The sequence below is a fragment of the Dermochelys coriacea genome, chromosome 12 (genome assembly GCF_009764565.3).
Source record: "Dermochelys coriacea isolate rDerCor1 chromosome 12, rDerCor1.pri.v4, whole genome shotgun sequence".
NCBI lineage: Eukaryota > Metazoa > Chordata > Testudines > Dermochelyidae > Dermochelys > Dermochelys coriacea.
The window spans coordinates 19018993-19041220 of record NC_050079.1 but is presented as its reverse complement, the minus strand read 5'-3'; the positions used below and the strand labels follow the sequence as shown (position 1 = coordinate 19041220).

At 41.3% G+C, this 22228-nt stretch overlaps 1 protein-coding gene across 4 annotated transcripts in view; it reads right to left on the bottom strand.

Annotated features, from left to right (window-relative positions):
* ITFG1 (integrin alpha FG-GAP repeat containing 1) overlaps positions 1-22228 on the bottom strand; it is a 202583-nt gene that overhangs the window by 113190 nt on the left and 67165 nt on the right. For all 4 annotated transcript variants that reach the window (XR_006275021.1, XR_006275022.1, XM_038368637.2 and 1 more), the window contains exon 9: positions 5710-5804. Coding sequence is in view for 2 of the 4 variants with exons in the window: in XM_038368637.2 (XP_038224565.1) it covers positions 5710-5804 (95 nt within the window). In the remaining 2 variants the exon portion in view is untranslated. The remainder of the gene's footprint in view (positions 1-5709; positions 5805-22228) is intronic.

Genomic DNA, 22228 nt, shown 5'->3' with positions numbered 1-22228 from the left:
GTGGCACGGGAGTCTTTAAGGCCATGGAGCCATACATTAGTTAGCTCAAAGAAGAGCCCTGTTCCCTCAAACTGGAGGTCCTGCAGAGTGGTCTGCATTTCTTGGGGCAGAGGACTGTAGCCAGGAGCTGTGCCTCATGGCCACCGCAGAGGCAACCACCCTTGCTAGGCGTGGAGTCCACCGGGGAGGGCTCTGAGGCAGACTCTAACTACTAAACTACACTAACACTTAACGTAATGGTCTAACTAAACTAAATAAAAAAGAGACAGAACAATGGGCTGTAAGAACTGCTAACGCACTTGCAATGCAAGACAACGTGCTCCTACCAACCATCATGGGTGGTAAGAAGGAACTGAGAGGGTGTAGGGCCGACGGCACCTAATATACCGAAGCATAAGCGCAGCACTCAAGGGGGCACCACAACTGACCCTACAGATACCACTAAGGCAAAAAATTTCCGATGACTGTGCACGTGAGCGCGCACAAACCTAGAATGGAACTGACGTGGGCAAGCATTCGAAGAAGAAATATAATTCCACTGTCTGGTATGAAGCCAAGTCACCATGGTAAACAACCATACTCTTGTGAAAAGTTCCATGGGATCTTTAATCTTCATAAGTCATTTTACACTTCACTTGAAAGGTAGCACTTCCAGCAGAACAGAAGAATACCACCCTAAGGAAGCTTTAGCACCACTTCCTGTAACCCGTAGGTGTTTCTTAAAGATCTCTCATCCTGGCTTTCCTAATCTGGTAAATCAGGATGAGATAAGTGCACAAAAGAGCAGTATAGCTGAAGGCCATATATTAGATTGTTGCTCTTAAAATATAGGGCCAGAACCTGGTCCCCCACTTTGCCCTTTTACAACATCCCAGAAACTCAAAGGGACTGGTCTTATCAATTGAAAATTTCCCTGGTGTTGGGGAATCCCAGGTACTATAAAGCCTGTACGGTTTAGTTGACTCATCACTTCACTCTTTCAGCGCATGCTGTAGACCAGTCGTCTCCAACCTTTTTGTGCACAATATCACTTTTTGAATGCAAGATCAACACAGGATCTACCCCGCCCCTTCCCTGAGGCCCTACACCATTCACTCCATTCCTCCCTCCCTTCATCGCTCGCTCTCCCTCACCCTCACTCACTTTCACCGGGCTGGGGCAGGGGACTGGGATGTGGGAGAGGGTGCAGGCTCTGGGCTGGAGATGAGGGGTTCTGAGTGTGGGAGGGGGCTCCAGGCTGATCCTGGGGAAGGGGGTTGCGGTGCAGGAGTGAGGGGTGCCAGCTCTGGGAGGGAGTTTGGGTGCATGAGTCATATAGTCACACTGCACCTAATGCCATAGAATTCACTGAACATTTCATGAGTTTTACTGTTTATTGGTATCATTTGTGGTTTACAGATACAAAATCATTCAGGGATTATCACAAGTCAGTGCAACATTCTCAGCTGTGGGGTGTGCATTGGCTGAGCCTGGGGCAGGGGGTTGGGGTGCAGGAGTGAAAGCTCTGGGAGGGTGTTTGAGTACAGGAGGGGGCTCCAGGCTGCAGAGTTTGGGGTGCAGGAGAGGGTGAGGAATGTGGGCTCTTGGAGGGAGTTTGGTGCAGGAGGGGGCTCTGGGCTGGTGCAGGGAATTGGGGAGCAGGAGGGGGTGAGGGCTCTAGAAGGAGTTTGGGTGCAGGAGGGGCCTCCAGGCTGGGGTGCAGAAGGGGGTGTGAAGTGCAGACTCTGCCTGCCTGCCCTGACCCCATGCTGCTCCCAGAAACAGCTGGCTGCTGGCAAGTCTCTGCAGCCCCTGGCGGAGAGGGGGCAACAGGTCTCCGTGCGCTGCCCGTGCCCACAAGTGCCGCCCCTGCAGCTTCCATTGGCAGGTTCCTGACCAATGGGAGCTGCGGGGATGGTGCTGGGGGCGGGTGCAGCATGCAAAGCAGCATGGGGCCAAGGCAGGCAAACGCCTGCCTGAATTCCGCTGAGCCGCCGGACTTTTAGCAGCCAAGAAATTGCGATCGACTGGCAGAGGCTCCAGGATTGACCAGTCGTTTGTGATCGACAGGTTGGTGACCACTGCTGTGGAGATTGTGCTCGAAGTGTGGCTGACAAAAGGAAGTGTAACAGGAGTTCTGTTGCATGCCAGTTATCCCTGGATGCTGGAATGCTTCCTGGGGGCTGTAGTCAGACAGACACAAATTTCAGCAGTCCTAAAGTTATTCAATTTTGCACTGGAGCCAAATGAGTTCTAAGACTGGGAGGAAGCATAAATGGGACAAATGTTTTTGTCTTGCCACCAGCACACCTCAAGAAGGCTCAAGGATTAGACCCCGGTCTGAAATACTGTTTTATTATTGTTTCTGAATAGAAAATGTTTGCATATGCTATTTACCAAATTTGCGCTATCATGAAGATATACAAACCTATTTATGATTGCCTAAATAAAAGGGTGAAAAATCAAAATAAAAATCAATAAATAGATTCCTCTGTTTTATTTTTCAAAAACTGTTTTGCATCCATATACCCATTTGTTTTGATAAATATTTTTTGGTTATTGTAAGCAGATAGACTTTTGAAAAGGCTAGGACAATGAAATCTGAAAATGAGAAACAGAAGATGTCAGTCTTAAGGGAATTACATGCGTACACCAAAGGAATAACAGATTCCATAACATTAATTTGTCAGACAGAAAATATCCAGGTACTATGGTGCAAAATAGTATCTTAACACTGGTCGAGTCAGAACAATGAATAATACAAGTTTTACTTCACATGGCATCATTCACTCATATAACCTTTATGGCCAAAACACAAGTTTCCATACCTGTGAAAGACCTATCATATACATTTTCTCATATCTGAAGTGATTTTAGAGAAACTAACCCATTTATACTTATTATAGCACCTCATTGAAAAGAACTGCTGGGAGGAAATATGAATTATTATTCTGTTTTCACCCTCACAGGAATATTACTTCATAAACAGTAGCCTTATAAACTGCAGACTCTGCTTCCATTGGGTGCATATATTCTAAATTACAGCACACAAACATTTAAAGTACTTTTATATGAGTCAATAAAATTAGCCTATTGTTTTCTTCTGCCAGCGATGACAAGCAGATTATCATTAGTCTCATTATTTGCTATTTTAGCAGAAAATGGTCTAAGGGTTTTTGGTGATTATTTTATTACTGTAAAACTGACATGCAGATTGATGGATGTAATGAGGACATTACAGTGCTACTGAAAATCTTTCGATTCTATAATTTCTGTTTACAACGTAGGAAAAAAATGGAAGTCCTCAAAAGAGGAATGAGTATGTCTTAAAAACAAAATAAAATGCAAAATATTATGAGACAGATAATAAAAGAGACTTATTTCTTCAATTCCTTTGTTAATTTCCACCATATGGCATCATTGGCACCATATTGTCCTAAAACAATTATACATTCAAACATTTTCAGTCCTGTATTTTATACAATGTATTTACATGCTTTAGTTTAATTTATTCTAGGCAATGCATAAAATTTAACTCTCAAACTCTAAGTGTGTATATATATATATATATATATATATATATATATATATATATATATATATATATATATTTTAAAGGAGTAAACAGGACAGTTGTTTATTCTAAGAAAGAAAATGGATTTACTTATAAGGGATGCTCTGTTTTCCTATTTATGAGCAACTATTGATGGCAAAATATCTATGATAGATGACAAAACTGAACAGAAAGATTTGAAAATAATAAAAATTCCAACCACATTTTTTGTTATCCCAGTTTTCATGACCACTTTACATAATTAAAAAATAAAACTCACCTAGGGTACAATTTCAAAAGGTGTCTTTGTGACTTAAGAGTAGAGCTACTGAAACACGGGATTTCTGTTTTATAAGAAATTTGAGTTTGTTGGTTGGTTGATCTGTTTTGGAACTCAACGAAATATTTGAAAATTTTCTTGACCTGGAATTGCTTCAAAAATTCATTTTGGAAACAGTGTTTCTGGACCAAAATATGTTCCCTAGGGTAGCAGCTGCTGACCAAAATTGACATTCTTGCTAGTTTGACCACTGCTATTAGCTATCTAGGCAAACAACACAGGGAGCCAGCTGGTCCAGGAGACTGGAAGCCTTGGGGTCCCTGGCCCTGGAAACCCATCTCAGGACCCCCAGGCTCCCAGATCCATGATAGTAATCCTGGAAGCTCTGAGTGTCCCCCAGGTTTCTAGACTCCCTGCTTCCAGGCACCATACAGACAGGCATCTAGGTTCCAAGAGCCAGGTCTCCTAGGGTTTCTGAAATTATCAGGGTCTGGCCTGCATAAAAGCCCTGGCATGGGGAGGGGCTAGTCCAGAACTGCAAACCCTGGAAGCCTGAGTCTGTGTCTCCAGGGCAGTTCAAATGGCCAGGATCCCCTGTTGAGCTGCCAGGGAACCAGGAAAGTTTGTTGAACCCGACTGGCTTTTGTAAGAAATTTCAGGTTCAACAAACGCACATTTTCCAAACAGTTATACTTTGGCACCTAAATCCCAATTCCAAAAGTGACTTAGGACCCTTAATCTCCTTGACTTTCAATAAGACTTTGGCTCCTCAGAGCCCAAATCACTTTTGATAATGGGACTTCGGTACAGAGTTGGTCACCCCATCTCAAAAATGTTATTTCAGAATTGCAGGGGGTGCATCAGTGTAAAAATGCACATCTATGATTAAAAGCCATTGTTCAGATGTGTAAAGGGTGCAAAACATCATGAAAATTTAGTCCCAAATATTTTGCTACTTGTGATAAATGTAAAAATTGACATATCCTTTAAAAACAGTTTATTAAAACAGGATACCTCAAATATTTCATTCTTTTCTATACAGTCTATGCTAGTGAATATTTTACATTAAATAAAACTCATTTATTTAATGGGCATAGGAGATTAAATACTCATTTGATGAATGCAGCCTGAATTTTCCAATCAAAAACTGGTCTTTAAAAAGCACCAATGCTACTACACTGCTCATTTCAGGCATCATTTTGAGTGGGTGGTATGATACTGGTAAACTAAGTGCCACCTCTGGCCAAGGCTCTAGGCATTAGCTAAGAACTGACAGACTCATAGCTGGAAACCAAACGAGCTCCCCTGTATGTTAGTTTTGTACAAAATAGGTATTAGTCTTATAAGAATGTATTTAGACTGAAATTTTGTAAGTTGCTGCATTCATTAATCTCACTTGTAATGTCTGTATTCCATGCAGAAGGAAATATGTAAGTTTTGCTTTATAACTTTGAAAATGTTTGTTCTGATGTTGCAAACCCAGGCACAGGAACCGTCTCCCCCCAGCCCATCCAGGAGGACTAACATAAATTAAGTGGGCCATTATAAGACAAAAGCTTTGTTAATTGCCCCATCTACCCATGGAGAAGTACATGCATAAGGCCTCATCATTTTATTAAAGGTATCAATAATATTTTTTTCAAGTATTTTTTCTTTTCACTAAGAAATAAAGATGTCTTCGGTAAATAGTTTTTCTTCTCCCTTTAAAGAACTATAGATTGTATTCTAATGAGAACACAACTTATTAATAACCAATTATTAAAGAAAAAACATTTCTTCCGTTCATTATAAGCTAATGTTGCAGGAAATTTGTTTTGGAGTTCTTCTGGTTTGTGTTTCTTATTCCCTACATTAAACATGTATTCAATTTGTCTCTGCAAATGGAAGCTCAGGATACCTGATTCAGTCCTGGTTTAGATAAGTAGATGGCACTTTTTTGACAAGTTACATCAGCACAGGCTGGCAGTAAATGCTCAGTTTGCCCATCCCCATCTGCCAAAAAAAAGAAAAAACAACTTTATCAGCTCATTAATATTGATAAAACCAAATGTTCTTCTAGCAGAATATTAAATTGACTGTGGATACAGAATAGCCTGTATAAATCTTGATAAAATATAAAGATTAGACAAGTGTCAAGAACCATTAGAATTTTTGAAATACTTAATCTTGTCAACATGTCATCTAGTCTGACTTTTGTTTGAAGCTGCAAGTGCATTTCCCTTTGTTAAAAAAATTTAATTTTGATCCATTATGCAGAAAAGTTCCCATTTCAAATCTTAAATGTAAAAATACATTTCAACAGAATGAAAAAAGAGTAATTGACATTGTCCTCATTGGCCAAACCAGACAATCTCTACATAAAAAAAAAAATGGACAAATCAGACATCAAGAATTATAACATTCAAAAACCAGTCAGAGAACACTTCAACCTCCCTGGTCACTCAATTTCAGACCTAAAAGTCGCAATTCTCCAACAAAAAAAACTTCAAAACCAGACTCCAACGAGAAACTGCACAATTGAAATTAATTTGCAAACTGGACACCATTAAATTAGGCTTGAATGAAGACTGGGAGTGGATGGGTCATTACACAAAGTAAAAAGTACTTCTCCATGCTAACTTTTACCCTACTATTACTCACACCTTCTTGTCAACTGTTTGAAATGGGCCACCTGATTATCACTATGAAAGGTTTTTTTCTCCTGCTGATAACAGCCCACCTTAATTGATTAGTCTCATTAGAGTTGGTATGGCAACACCCATTTTTTCATGTTGTGTGTGTGTGTGTGTGTGTGTGTGTGTGTGCGCGCGCGCGCGTGTGTAATCTTCCTACTGCATTTTCCATTGCATGCATCTGATGAAGTGGGTTTTAGCCGAAGAAAGCTTATGCCCAATTAAATTTGTTAGTCTCTAAGGTGCCACAAGTATTCCTTGTTTTTTATTGTCCTCATAGTTTGCCTTTGAGAATGACTAGTTTTTACAGCAGTCCATCTTTACAAACAATGCATTTCATTTTTGAAGTGATTTGTGCTGTGAGTGGAGCACTGGATAGACAGACATGCAAAAGTTTGTATATATAGACACCTACATGGGTAAAAAAATAAAACAGTACTCAAGTTACGTCATTACAACAGATAGCTGCTCTTGGCTTCTTGCACAAGACAAGTCTGAATTCACATAGTTCACAATTCTTCAAGAATGTCCCATACATTTCCAAGTACTCAAAAGTAAAATTATCCCTATTTTACATATTGAAATGAGGATTATATAACTGCCCCATGAAAGTTACCATGAGATCGAGATGCTAAATTGAGTTGAGCATGTAAATGTGTGTACAGAACTCCAGATAGCAATCTTGCAGACTTACAAGATAGAAACATTATAGAGGCATACCACTGATACTTCCTTAAACCTGGCAGAATGAGCTGTAAGACCATGGAGCATGAATATCCAACTAACAGAACACATCTCAATACACAACCTAATTCACTTAGACAAATGCTTTCCGTTTATCTTCAAAAGATTACTGACTTCCAGATGCCCTAGTTCTATCCAAATGAAAACTTAAAGCATACAGTAAAACACCTGTGAAATACTAAAAAATTAACTAAAAACTGAAGCCTGATAAATCTCACGTTAAAGCTTTAAAACAGAATTTAGCTATTTCACTGACCATAAATCAGTATTACTGCAGATCTAATTTAACAGACATGAAAATAACAATTTCACTAGTTTAACTACATCTCTTATTTAGCCTTTACATCTTAAAGATGTATAGATACAAACGGTAGACAGTGCTGCAGCCTTTCCATTATGTAATTAAGATTTTTAGCACGAAAATTACTTTATATTATTAAGAAAACATTTGTTAACAGAATGGCAGTTTGAGGTTGATTTATTTACATTTAAACCTCACCACACCACATTTTAATCATGCATGAAAGGTTTATATTTACGTTTTCAGATAAGTAAATGGAGATCTGCACAGTATAGCAAAAGGATTGTCCTGGATGTGCAGAAAGAAAGACAAGACACCAGGGATGTGGTTTAACTAGGCTGCAATTTTATTCATTTAACTCACCTGAAAACTATCTGGCAGTAACTCTTATGTGTAGCCCTCCTTATCAGAGGGCTGCTGTCAGCACCACTTCACACTGGGTCGAGGCTGTTGCTGGGACCCCGCTGTCATCCTCTCATATGGGTTTGGAGCTGTTCCACACACTAGGAGCTCCAACCTCATCCCCCCAACTTACTTAGGGGAAAGCAACTCTTGAAGTCTACTTCTAACTACAATTTATCTGGAAACAGGCACCTCACCAGCCACCAGGAGGTGCCAGCAATTAGCATGGCTGCCTCCCATCACCCCAAGCCAGGTTTCCATCTAGTTAGCAATTCCCTCCTCAGCATCAGCCAAAAATATATTCACTCCCCGATCAGACAGAAGTACCACCCCATCTTCCCTGAATAACTCTAGACACTAAATATATTTTGAGTGTGTAACCACCGAGCCTCCCTGATCATGTGCAAATTTAGCCACCTCCTAATTCACACATCTTCTAGCCTTGTCAACCCGTGGAGGCCTGATGGCTCCCAGGTATACCTTCTGTTGAAGCATTTCATACCAGTTCACAATTACCATTGGGAAAAGGTTGTGGATCTGCCCTAAATCTTCCTTTGCCCTGATGATTAAGTCAACCCCCTTACAAAATCCCAATTTGTTTTAATTCAGGCACACAATCATTATTTCAGATGGCTGCTTCATCTGTCATTTTAAACTACTAAGCATAACAAACTAAATAAGATTTTATGTCCAGAATCCCACAATTACCAAACAGAACATGGAAAAAGGAAGTTAGAGTACTCCAAAAATTTTTTAATTTGAAGTGTAAGAGGAAAATTCCACTGGGAGTGGTTTTGTTAAAGGGAAAATTCTGAGAAAAGTACAATTTTCTGCAGACAGGAGTTTGCTTGTGTAGAGGATCTGGAGAGGATGTATGATGAGGTTTTACCATTCTAGGAGAAAGCAAAGCAGAACAAAAACATTCCACAATGGCTGTTAATGTTAATTTGGATCAATTTTCCCCAAATGCCACTTATGCATGGGGGGGGGGGGGGGAAACAAAAAACAACAACTCAAAAACCCAACACATCACTAAAATACAAAATGTACACATACAAAAAGACCATCCCAAAACAATATAAATCCAACCCTCCCACTTCCCCCCAAATCAAACAAAACATGTTTTCACATGGACAATATAAAAATATATGTGCAACAATCTATAGGCCACTCAATGTAAACTTTAGCTTGCTTTCATATCGATTCAAGTCCATGTAAATTGAACCAACAGTGTAGTGTGTTCTACATGTTCCTTGAATTAAAATAACTAATGGATAAAAGGAAACCAGAAAAATGTTTTTAACGGTCATAACACAAATTTTTAATTACTAGATACTAGCACTCCTTTTCTTTTTAGCCAAAACTAGAATCTCAGTTTTTAATCCCTTCAATTTTTTTTGGTTTCGGGGACTGTGAACCATCCACTGATACATTTTGGTTGTGTGTCAGATTAAAATTTGAAAGTGCTTCCAGTGTGAATCTGGTGAAAATTTCATCCAATGAGATTTCAATCCAAAACTGAGGAAACTTAATTAAATTAATCTGAGTTGTAGCCTTAATTCAGTTTGGAGTCCTTATCATAACCTAAACATTTTCTGGATTTGAAATGTACTACACTCTGGCCCATATCCTCTCCTAACATGGTTGACATTTTAACATGCATGTGAAAGACCAGTCTTAGCCCTTCACAATACTATCCCCCCCCATGATACAATTTTGACACTTAATGTTGAGATTCAAATCATCAATACAGATAAAGTTTTACAGAAAAGAATGGCAACACATACTTGAATTGTAAATGCATACTTATCTCAAATTTTATAAAAAAATATATTACACAGACCTTATGAAACCCAGGAACAATTTGAGAAAAATTCACAATTATTCACTAGCTTTTATGCACCCCATTTCCAAAAACAAACTTAATGGATGAAAAGATATCTTTATAATAACCTGCCCATCTCTGCAAAAAGCAGGTACATTTATTAAATCATTTTATCAATCTGATCTCTAAGCACTGTGACTCAAAGTGTGTACTGTCTAGAAAATAATCATTGGGAACATAGCTTTAAACATGTAATGACAATAGTTCTATCAGAAAAATTACTTGTAGATGAAGTTTTCTAATTAATTATAAATATAAACACTTGCACTTAAATGGCTCAAATCTTTTCAATTTATCCTAAAGTCAGACTTGAGGGGATAATAATGTTTAAAGTTAGATTATAAACATTACAGTTACTAAAGGAAAGTTATAATCTACTATAAAAAACAATATTACTGTAGCCTAAACATATCATATTCTAAAACAAAAATCACATAGCAAGTGGTTTTCTGAAGAGACCTCCCAGTCACTTTATGAGATTCACTGCTCTGCTGGCATCTAGCATCTCAGTAAATTACACATCTTCATCTAGGCATAGTCCTGTCATCTGAATTATAATGGTGACACTAGGATCTGTGTGGTTTCAGCTCTAACAGCAAAGAAATTTCTGCTGCAGCTTTGTTAATTTATTTCCCCCTCAAAGCTGTAGCAAATGATAATCATCCAGCATTGACATAAACCCTTTGTCAAAAAACTGCAACCCTGTCAGCTTCATCTGGTAACAGCTTCCATTCCTCATGAACATGATGATCTACCCCATATATGTTATAATATAATTTTATGTAAACAATTGTTTCTAATCTAGACAGGAGTTTGTGCAACAAGCTGTGTAAAATAAACAAAATTACAAAGCCATCTACTGTCTTTTATTTGTAACTGATTCCAAACTTAACATTGGCACGTGTCAGCATTTGAAATGAGAATATACTCACTGACTGTATTTTACTGGTTACAGTACAAGAACTACTGTTTAAATGATATACCTCTAACACAGAGGTGGGCAAACTTTTTGGCCTGAGGGCTGCATCAGGTTTCGGAAATTGTACAGAGGGCCAGTTAGGGGAGATTGTGCCTCCCCAAAACAGCCAGGTGTGGCCCAGCCCCAGCCTCCCTGCTTCTTGCCCCCTGACGGCACCCCCACCGGGACCCCAACCCTATCCACGCTCCCTGTCCCTGACTGCCCCCAGAATCCCTGCCCCGACGGCCTCCCCATCCATCCCCGGCTCCTTCCTGACTGTCCTCATCTGGGACCCCATTCAACCCCCGTTCCCCACCCTCTGACTGCCCCACCCCCTGATCACCACCCCCAACTCCTCTGCCCTCTATCCAATCATCCCTGCTCCCTGCCCCCTTATCGCGCTGCCTGGAGCACCAGTGGCTGGTGGTGCAGCCCAGCTGGAACTAGCCATGCCACCGCACAGCACAGAGTACCGGGTCACGCTGGGCTCTGCAGCTGCGCTGCCCCAGGAGCTCGCAGCCGTGCCGCCCAGAGCATTGTGCCGGCAGCATAGTGAGCTGAGGCTGCAGGGGAAGGGAAACAATGGGGGAGGGGCCAGGGGCTAGCCTCCCGGGCCAGGAGCTCAGGGCCGGGCAGGAGGGTCCTGCAGGCCAGATGTAGCTCACAGGCCGTAGTTTGCCCACCTCTGCTCTAACATGTCTCTGATTTGAATTTATTATGTGTATGCCTTTAATACTATGCTTAATTACAGTCACGAGAATTTCTTCAGGATCCTGCCTGATTTCAGCGCATAGGATGGCTGTTGCATAATGAATCAAACATTTTTGTAATATTTACTTTTATCTTCACTGATCAAGATGTTGATTCCCACATCATTCACTGCACATTGTCCAAGTGCACTGGAGATACAAATCCTGCACTGTAAATTCAGAGTAAGTCCTTTGATTTCAACGGATTTACACAATGGTAAATGAAAAGACATTGGTCCAACATGATGCATGGTTCCACAGAAACCCTGCCTCTCTGTAAAGGTGCTGTACATGCTTTCCAACCTGTACCCAGAATAAAGCTGGAGACTTGTGGAAATCAGTATGTAATTGAAGCCTATATCATAAAGTACAGAAATATGGGCCAGATTACATGTTAAGAACATCACAGTTAGACCTTCCATAGGAACTTTTGCAGTTGTGATCATATTACTTTAACTGGATACTCAGACCAATTACACCTCAATCCTACTTTTGCCTTCCTTAACGTCAGAATTCAATTTACTCCTTTCTGAAATACCTGACAGTGATTACTACTCACAAACTACTCCAAATATGTTAGGTGAAAGCAACGTTTTTGGAATATGGTGAAAAATTTAAAAAAAAACCCATATACTAAATTAACATAGGCTAAAACACTAAGAAAAGTGTAAGCAGCTAGGCTCTAATCTGAGTGCAACATAATTGCATCTGGAATCTTAGATACTGCAAAAGAATCTGGCCCTGAGCATCTTCTGTTTTCTTTGTCCTTGTGGCTATAGATCCTAAAAAGCCTCTGTTGTGTGCCTCACTCACATATCACAAACAACAAAGGACTCTAACATACCTTTCTCTAAGTTCTTTACAGAGAGGTCAGAGAAGAAAAATTCCCCCACGTACCAGAAGGAAAGCTGGTTGTTCTCCTGGGTGAAAGAAAGACTATGCAAGAGACATTTGGTTCTGAAAGTCATAGGTATGTATGAATTATTATTTCCATTTAACTGAAATTATTTTTAATGCATTTTCATATATATATATATATATATATATATATATATATATATAGATATAGATATAGATATAGATATAGATATAGATATAGATATAGTGACAGGGTCAGGCCAGATGGCTACAGGAGAGTGTTTTGTTTTTTTTTTTGGAAAGCATTCAATGCATTTTTATTTCACATACAAATAAAAAATCCGTACAGCTAAACAAAGTGTGGCATGGGGCTGCAAACAGTGCTGCCCCACAGAAAAGGGCTAGCGGCCAAGTCCCTCCAGTCCAGGTCGAGTCCCTTCAGGAGCAGCGGGCCCCGCAGTGGCTGGTCCTGGAGACACGCGCTTTCCTCATAGTTAAGCCCCCATCTCGGGAAGCAGCGGGTCCAGGTTCCCTCGCCCGGGGGAAGGCCCAGTCCCAGCTCCCTCCCGGGCCAGGGCCACTGCTGGAGGCAGGGCAGCGAGCAATGCGTTTGCCGGGCTCGGTCATGGGGAAACAACAGGGTCCAGAGCTGTCAGCCCAGGCTCCCACCCCCGGCATCGTTGAAGCAGCTTCTTTTTGCTCCTCCTGAGAGCCGCCCCCACCCTGAATCCAGCCCAGCTTTGCTCCCCTGCAGGCGGGCGAGTTCTGGGGAAACCAGGCCAGGTCCAAAAGTTTGGGGGGCAGGAGGAGAGTGCCTCCTGGCAGGGCAGAGGGAGGGGTGGCACTAGGAGAGTGTTCGAAGGCAGATATATTAGTCCCAGATTAAGTAGATCCCTTTTCCCTGGGTACGCTAACAGGGGCAGTTGCAGAATAGGCAGGAACTTGCTTGAACCAATTAAGGCAAGCAGGCTAAGTAGGACACCTGGAGCCAATTAAGAAGAAACTGCTAGAATCAATTAGGACAGGCTGGTTAATCAGGGCACCTGAGTTTAAAAAGACCTCACTTCAGTTTGTGGTGTGTATGCGACGAGCTGAGAGCAAGAGGCACTAGGAGCTGAGAGCGGGAAGGCGTACTGAGAAGTACAAGTTTTATCAGACACCAGGTGAAATGTCCTGTGGTGAGGATAAAGGTTTTGGGAGGAGGCCATGGGGAAGTAGCCCAGGGAGTTGTAGCTGTCTCAAAGCTGTTCCAGGAGGCACTCTAGACAGCAACAGTCCATAGAGCCCTGGGCTGCAACCTGGAGTAGAGGGTGGACCCGGGTTCCCCCCAAACCTCTCAACTCTTGATCAGACACTGGAGGAGTTGATCTGGATTGTGGGTTCCACCAAAGGGGAAGGTCTCTGGGATGTTCCCTGACCCATTTGGTGGATCAGCAGAGACTATGGGGATTGTTCTCCTTTCTTTTCCCCATGCTGGCCAGTGATGAGGTTATCTGAGTAAAACAGCAGATTTGAGCCACAAAAGTGGCCAAACTGAGGGCTTCTGTGAATCTCTGAGGAGAGCAAATCCACCAATAAGCTCAGGACCCACCAAGGTAGAGGAGGATCTTTGTCACTATATATATTAGTTCAGATTTGTTTTACTCTGTATATGGTTCATTCTTGTTTTCCTAATCCCTATCACTTTGTACATTAGTTTCTTCCTCCTTCACCTTGATCCTGCCTTTTAAAATTCTAGAACAGTAATAAAATAAGGAGGTAAAAATCCTGTTGTGACAGTGCCCAAAACATGAAAAATATTGTCCTATCGATACTCAGGAAGACAACCCACAGTACTGAGCTTTATATTCAGATAAAATAAAGGTTAACTTAGTGGCTGTTGATTATCTTAAATCTTTCTTCTAAACAAGTATACGAGATGTGAATCACAACATCTCAAGCAGATGTAAAGAGCTTTTATGACTGTGTCAAGGATCTCCAGGCATTACAGAACTCCACAGCTTTCTTGTTTTTAGAAGCAAATCAATTCTGCTTCTCTAAAATCCCTGACTATACCTTTCCAAGGAAACTGTGCTAGCAGCTTGATAACAAGAACAGCATTTAACCATTGCTCAACTGAGAGCGGCAAACAATACTTCCCTGGGCAGTAAGGACAGGGCCCAACAGCCAAGGTCATGCCATAGCTGAAATGGTGAAATTTTAAAGAACAGAGAATTAATTGGAACTTAAAAAAGAAAAGACAAGCATGCATAAAAAAAACCAATATAGAAGATGAATTTCTGCTAAAGTTTATGCTGAAACAGATGGCATAAGGCCTGGTTGCATAGCATGAAACTATCCAACGTTCTACAGATAGTTGGCTGTTGTGATCTGAGAGCCACATACAATTTCAGGCTGTTGGGAGTGGATGACCTTTGAGGTGTGTTATCAGGGAACTGATTGATTGGAATTGTACCTCTGGGAGGCAGGCCCTGGCCCCAATGACCTTTATCCTTCACATAAGAGTGAGGTTAGACTTTTCCACATTTATCAGAAAGCCTTGGGCCTTGAATGTTGAGTGGGTGAGTCGAACATTGGACACTAACTGAGCCTGGACCAGCCCTTGACTAGCCAGTTGTCTAGATAAAGATAGACTGGCACCTCCCCACGAAAGCCACCCCTACTGCCATACATTTTGTGAACACCCACTTTGCTGCAGACAGGCCAAATGGGAGGACTGTGAATTGGTAATGTGAGCAGTTCACTACTAATTTGAGGCATCTTCTGTGTCCTTGGTATGTTGATACATGAATATAGGCATTTCTCAAATTGAGGGCGACGTACCAGCCTCTGAGATCCAGCAATGGGATAATGGATGCCAGCATGACCATGAGGAACTTTATTTTCTTGAGATAGTTGAGCTGAGGCAGATCTAAAATTGGTCTGAGACCTTCATTGGCTTTTGGGATTAGGAAATAATGGGAGTAGAACCCCTTCTCTCAAATTCTGCAGAACCTCTTCCACGGCTACCACTTGAAGAAGAGACTGAACCTCCTACACCAGAAGTTCTTCATGAGTGGGTTCCCTGAGAAGGGATGGGGAGGGAAAGTGGGAAGAAGGGGTAGAAGTAAGCTGGAGGGTGTATCCTACTTCCATCGTGCTCAACACCCAACAGGCTGTGGTCATATCAAGCACTGAGGAAGTAGGACATACAGTCTGCAAATCAAGGAGAAACAGGGATCACAGAAACTGGTATGGCATCCTCAAGTATCCCATCAAAACACCTACTTAGAACTCCCTGGATGTCCGGGTGGGGTATGTGTTGATGTTGAGGTAGAAGGGGGTGTTGACCTACACCTAAACCCCATTTCTTTTCCTCTGCAGGTCCTGATGGGCAGCCAGTGCAGAGTACCAGAGGGGCAGTTGAGACCTGTAGTGCTTCCTTGAAGGAACTGAAGTATGCAATTCAAGGGACTTAAGGGTCACTCTTGAGTCTTTTAGATCATGAAGTTTCGCATCAATCTTCTCTGAAAAAAGTGAAGTTCCTCTGAAAGGTAGGTCCTGAAGGGTCTGCTGAGCCTCCTGTGGGAGCCCCAAAGACCATAGCCACTCCCGTGCATGGCAACTGCCAAAGCCATGGACCTGACTGCCGAGTCAGCCACATCTAAAGCAACTCGTAAAGAGGCCCTTGCCACCAATTTTCCCTTGTCCATTAGTGAAGAGAACTCCTGCTTGGTTTCTTGTGGGAGCAAGTGCTTGATGGCCTCATTGAGAGGCAGGGTTACTTCTGAACAGCCTGCAGCGGCTAAAATGTCAGCTAGGCTTTGCGAGGACTCTTTCACTACCTCTAGCTATATTCCCAGATTTAAGGTCACCCTCTTCAACAACACTTGGTGAACCTTATAGTCATCCAGGGAAGACTGCCTCGTTGGGAAAGAGGATGTCAGCAGTGTCCATAGAAGCTCTTCCTTTCTTTCTGCATCAGCAGGATCCCATTAAGCTGGCTCTTGCAGGTTGGAACTGGGCTTGGTAGCAGAATCTGGACTGGGTGCTGCCCCATGGGATGATGCTACCCTTCTTTCCAAGGGCAGTGAATAAGAGCATCTGGAATATGCCCTGGAAACCCCCATGGGTTACAAAAGGGCCAATGGACCAGTGTAGATCCCCAGTGAGCTGTTGGCCAACCATTCGATGATATTCCCATGCCTGGGTCCATGGAAGGGTAGAAATGCCTGGAAGAATAGCAAAAGCTGTTTCTTCGATGGGAGGAGTACAACCCAATCTCGAATTTGGAAAACTATGAATCTCTGTCTGAAGACCATGGTGGTGGTGTTCCCACCGGTGCCAGAGACTGGTGCCTTGTTGGTGTGGTCTGCACTATGTCCAGCATAGCCAATTTCCCTTTTGATGGTACCCAAGGGCACAGAACTGAAAGTTGAAAGGATCCTGTGGGTTTCCTCCTACCTGCCAGCATCAATAACGTTGACTCTTGTACTGCTGGCAATACTGGTACTGTCAGTGAGAGAAAGTAACCAGCAGCAAACACTTCCGGTGTGGTTGGTACCAAGACAGTGTTGGTATCATGCTGTGCCACAGATGTAGAAGGCTCTTCCGGTACTGGACTCGATGGTATGTGAATAGGTGCTGGAGTCAACAGTGCCTACTTCTGTGGTTCTGAGTGCTTTGACTTATATTGCTCTCTACTCTGATCTCCAGGCCTGGCAGTCTTTGGTGACGAGGATCACCCCTTTTCAGTATGCTGTTTCTTATACCTTTTTCTAGGCACTGAGGATGGGGATCGGTGCCGGGACTTCAGTCAGACAAGAGAAGCACTCATTAATGATGCCACAGCTCGCAATGCGGAGTATGACCACTTTGGCTCAGATGAAGGTCTCAGTGCTGCTTCCTTGAGCAGGAATTTCAGCCTGGCCTCCTGATCCTCCTTTATGCAAGGCTAAAAGTCCTTGGAGATTTGGCAATGGTCCCCAATATGAGCTTCTCCCAGGCACTTTAAGCAGCTTGAGTCAGGTCACTCAGGAGCATAGCATTGCTGTATGAGGCGCAGGGCTTAAAGTCTGTGACCGAGGCATGCCTCAGCACCAGGGATCAGAAAAAATTCCACTAAATCACGATGTTGCAGAACTTTACTAAAATTAGCTAAAACTGACTGAAGCTAACTAACTAGAGCTAACTATGTACAGTAAGAAGAAGGTAACGATGACCACTGAGAGAGCTTGCAAATGAAAGGAGAGCAGTCCCAGCAACCATCACAGGCAGTAAGAAGGAGCTGTGGGGGAGCAGGGTTGGCGGGGCACTTTATACCAGCAGTATAGGCGCATTTAAGCAAAGGGTGCTTGAGCCTCCCTGACACGTACCACTGAGGGAAACATTTCTGGTGTCTGTGCTCGGGATATACACAGTACTCCTGGGGGAATTCTGCACTGAAAAATTCAAAATTCTGCACCAAAAAATTCAAAATTCTGCACACAATATTTGAAAATTCTACATATTTCATTTGTCAAATAACACAATATAATCATGCCAGTTTCAATTATTTTGGTAATTTATTTCAAATTATCTGTCAGCAAATATGTCTGTAATAATACAGACCAAAAAAAAAAAAAAGATTCCAGCAATTATTTTTTTTTTTTTTACAAATAGATTCCTTAATAGGCATATTAATACAGAACTTTGAGTAATTCATTTAAATTACAATACAGAACTGTATTACCTGCACCTGTCAGAAGCAGTGGAAAGGCTTGGGGGAGTCAGGGGTAATGGAGGAGCTGAGGGAGAGGGAAGAAGCCTAGGAATGAACCTGGAACGTGGTGGGTGTGTATGGGAGAAGATTTTTTTCCGGGGGGGGGGGGAAGGGGAGATGGTTAGGGAGTTGGGAAGCCTTCCCCATGCGGTCCTTGGCTGATCCCAAGCCTCTCCCATTCAGTCAGGCACATGTGCCCCTGGCCCCCCACCCCTTAGGGTCGCTGTAGCTCCCCTCCATTGTACTCAGGCGCAACGCTGTCCTGCCCCACTAGCTCCCCAGCAGCCCTGTGTGCTCCACTCTATCCTAATCTGGGTCCGCAGGCAGGATGCTGTGATGAACTTCTACTCCTGGTGGAATTCTGCAGCACTGGGCATAGAATTTTCTTTTCCCCCATAGAAAATACATCCTGCCCCAGAAGTGCTGCAGTTCCACCTTTTGCCCACCAGAGGCTGCTGTGGCACCAGAACAGCTGGCTGCCTGGGCAAAATATATTTTATGCAGAAAAATACAAAATTATGCATGACAGAGGAATTCTGCGCATCCACAGATGCTCAGAATTCCCCAAGTAAACCACACCTAGAGTAGAATGCACATGTGCAATCACTAGAAGAGCAACATTAGTTAAAACTACTTTTTGAAAAGAAATGTGTTTTTGCTAAAATGCAGATATCACCAAGGTAAACCACTTTACTGGATCAGACAAAAGGACAATAAAAGCGTAAGATACTTAAGACCCTTGATAATCCACCAACTCCCTATTTAATATTTCAAGACTGCACACGAATGATCTATGTTCTTATGTGTAGTCCCAGCACTATGATCTCAGGAAAGGAAATTGAAATTGGAATTAATGTACATAAGTTAATTAACAAATACATACAACAACCAGCAAAATTCCAATACGATAGCCATTCAAATCTAGATCTCAGAAATCAACATTTCATGACTTATTCTCAAGTTCCAGATCTGGGGAGTTAATCATTCTGGCAAGCAGTCATCTTCCTAAATAAATATACAGGTTCACTTCAGGAATATAAGAATGTAATTTGCCATGAACAGTAACCATGGTCCCAGATTCTATGGATTCAGATGTACCAATAATTCTTAAGTTGTTAATGTCTGATTTGAAGAAAACTTGTGTGGTGGGTCCAACTTAGTATATGGCAGTGATAGTTAAACCCCATGTTCAAGAGCCGTAAAACACTGCAATCCATTAAAAAGGGCTGGTAAATCAGCAGGAGTACCATGAAGGAATGTTAACAAGTCTAACAATGCCTAATTCGACAAATAGTGGGGTATTTAAAAAAAAGCAGCAAGGGAGGTCAGCGGTGACCTCTCTATACTGTTTCCTTGTTTGACTTAGGACCGCAGAAAAGCTCTACGCTGTCTTATTTGAATGCCCATTATTGGGGAGGAGGTTTGTGTTTAAAAACACAACTGAGCTTTGGATGCAGAAAGTCATTTCCCCCCATTTTTGTACTTAAGATGAAGTTAGTTTTAGTTTACAATTGGGATAAAACCTGATTATATATGTTCTTTTTTCTTGTGAATTGCACCATCACACAGACTAGTGTATTTCACAAATCTGGTAGGTATAGCTTTATTCTGTTTTACAGATAGTATTGTATTCTGAAATCAAGTAATCAACGTTACTCATTATCAATTTTAAGGCAACAAGGGAATTTTGCAAAGTATGAAACTTTTTATATAAAAATTCAAAAATCTGTACAGCAGTAACCATAAATAAATCAAATAATTAAATTATGTTGCAAAGCAATTTCCATTTCAGCAAAACAAATTAGAAGTGTTAATGGTAACAAGTTACCATCTTTGCTATTGGATGATTCAGACAGCAGAAAGCATCGTCTGTAAGTGCTCAATTTTGATTTGGGCAACATATACTACTCCACCATACTTGTAAGGGATCCCAAATGATAGCGTGCAGCAGGGAACACTTCTCAAATTTCAACCCTATATTAAATAAGCAAAACAACTGCACACTCCAGAATAGAGCTTCACAATGGTGTGACCTCTTCCTGATTTGTAAACCCATACCCTTCATCTTCATTACATTTGTTAGTTGCTTGTAAAAACTGTATTTTAGGCTAAAGTTCTACTTTTTCCAGTTGCACAGAACTTGTATATGTTTTAGAAATTTAACTCAACCTTCACTCCCTTAAAAAAAGAAAAGAAAACAACCACTCAAAACAACCATTTTAGTTCTATTTGCAACTTTATCCCATCCACAATGCACAAACAGCTTAGAGGTTTAAGAAGACATTCTTGAACTTGAATATCTGAAGAATTCCTTCAATTTAAGCAATTTAAATTCTAAACAGAAACAAAACTGAAAATGTAGGGTATTTTACTTTGAAAGAGAGCTATTGTGTATGTACAATAACTATTTCTAATAAGGATTTTTACTACACAGCTTCAATAAGTCTACCTATTGCAGGTAAAACTGAAAGGATATATGTATAACACTGAAGTATCTGAGTAGCAGCCGTGTTAGTCTGTATTCGCAAAAAGAAAAGGAGTACTTGTGGCACCTTGGAGATGAACCAATTTATTTGAGCATAAGCTTTCGTGAGCTACAGTTCACTTCATCGGATGCATTTAGTGAGCTGTAGCTCACGAAAGCTTATGCTCAAATAAATTGGTTCGTCTCTAAGGTGCCACAAGTACTCCTTTTCTTTTTACTGAAGTATCTAAATCTGTATTTGCAGTACAGATATTAATTCCCCAAAAGCTCGGTTACATTTAATCAGGTGAATGTATTTCAAAATTATTTACTTGTTACACTAGACTTGAACTTTTTCAGCTTCCCATGCTATTTAAATTTTTGTACTTAGTTTTAGCCAAATGGAAACAAAAATAAATGTTAGACAAAAAAGCACTTAATCCCAAACAAAAACAACAAGAAAATGGGAACTTTAGAATTAAGTTTATATTTATAGCCTTCCCTTCAATGACTGTGCCGAGATATTGCCAGTGTAACGTTTACTAGAATATGGAAATTTCTTGCACAATGATAAAGGTTAAGGTTGGAGTTTTATCCTTAAGTGCTTTTCTAAACAAATTTTAGAAAAAAAAAGTGTTTAAAGATCTAAAATCATTAACTGAACATGAGACCTTAAACTTGCAAGTTAATACATAATTTTTAAAAATGAAATTTTTGTTTCCAGGTGGCAGAGATATGAGTTCAGAAAGTTCTGTGCATACTGTTTTTGCAGCTTTTTGCAGAATATATGAGTTCTAGAAATATGAAATGCAAAGAAAATGGAGAGGGAACAATGCCCCTCTGCCCACTATCTCAGTGGGGGAGTGAGGAAGTTTGATTTGATCAGTAGGAGAATGGTCCACACTTGGGACCCTGATAAGGGTAAGGTGGAGAGCGTGTATGTTCAAGTACACTGTAGCCTCTCTCTCACTGCATCTTTCTTCGTGCCTTAAAATGCATTTCAGGGGAGGGAGGAGAGCTTTCTCTGCCACCCTAGTAGTCCAGGTTTTAGATTTAAGGAATAGAATAGAAATGTAATGTTGGGAATTAAAAGGGAATGTCTAATTCATCTCAGCTTGCAGCCAGTGTCAAATGTGGCTAAAAGTCTGAAAGGGCCAACTCCTGGGGTAAACATGAATGAAGACATAGGATATGGATGGCATTTCTAATAGCTTGTAAGGAGAAGGGGTAGACCTTAAGTCTTTGCAGACTGATTCCCATAGTGGGACAAGAGAATTCAGAGTAGTCTGAGTCCAGTGAGTTAGGCTGAAGGATGTCAACCCTGACTTATTGGCTATACGGAATAAGGCCATTTAATGCCATGCTGGACTCCATTAAGGTGTCTGGTATTGATAGGAGGGGAAACCAGGAGGCTGCACTCACTCCCATTGCTATTCCAAATAAAATGAATTAATAAGTTGTGGCCTCTGCTTTAAAATCCATTCCCGAGTTTGTGTCTCATTCACCTGCATAACCCAATCAACTACTATTTTGTATTAAACAGTTTTCTGTCCATCTTAGCCTTCATATTTCCTGGCTTTAGTTAGTTCATCTACAAGCAATGTTTACTGAATGCCATACTTCTGTATTTGATTAAATACCAC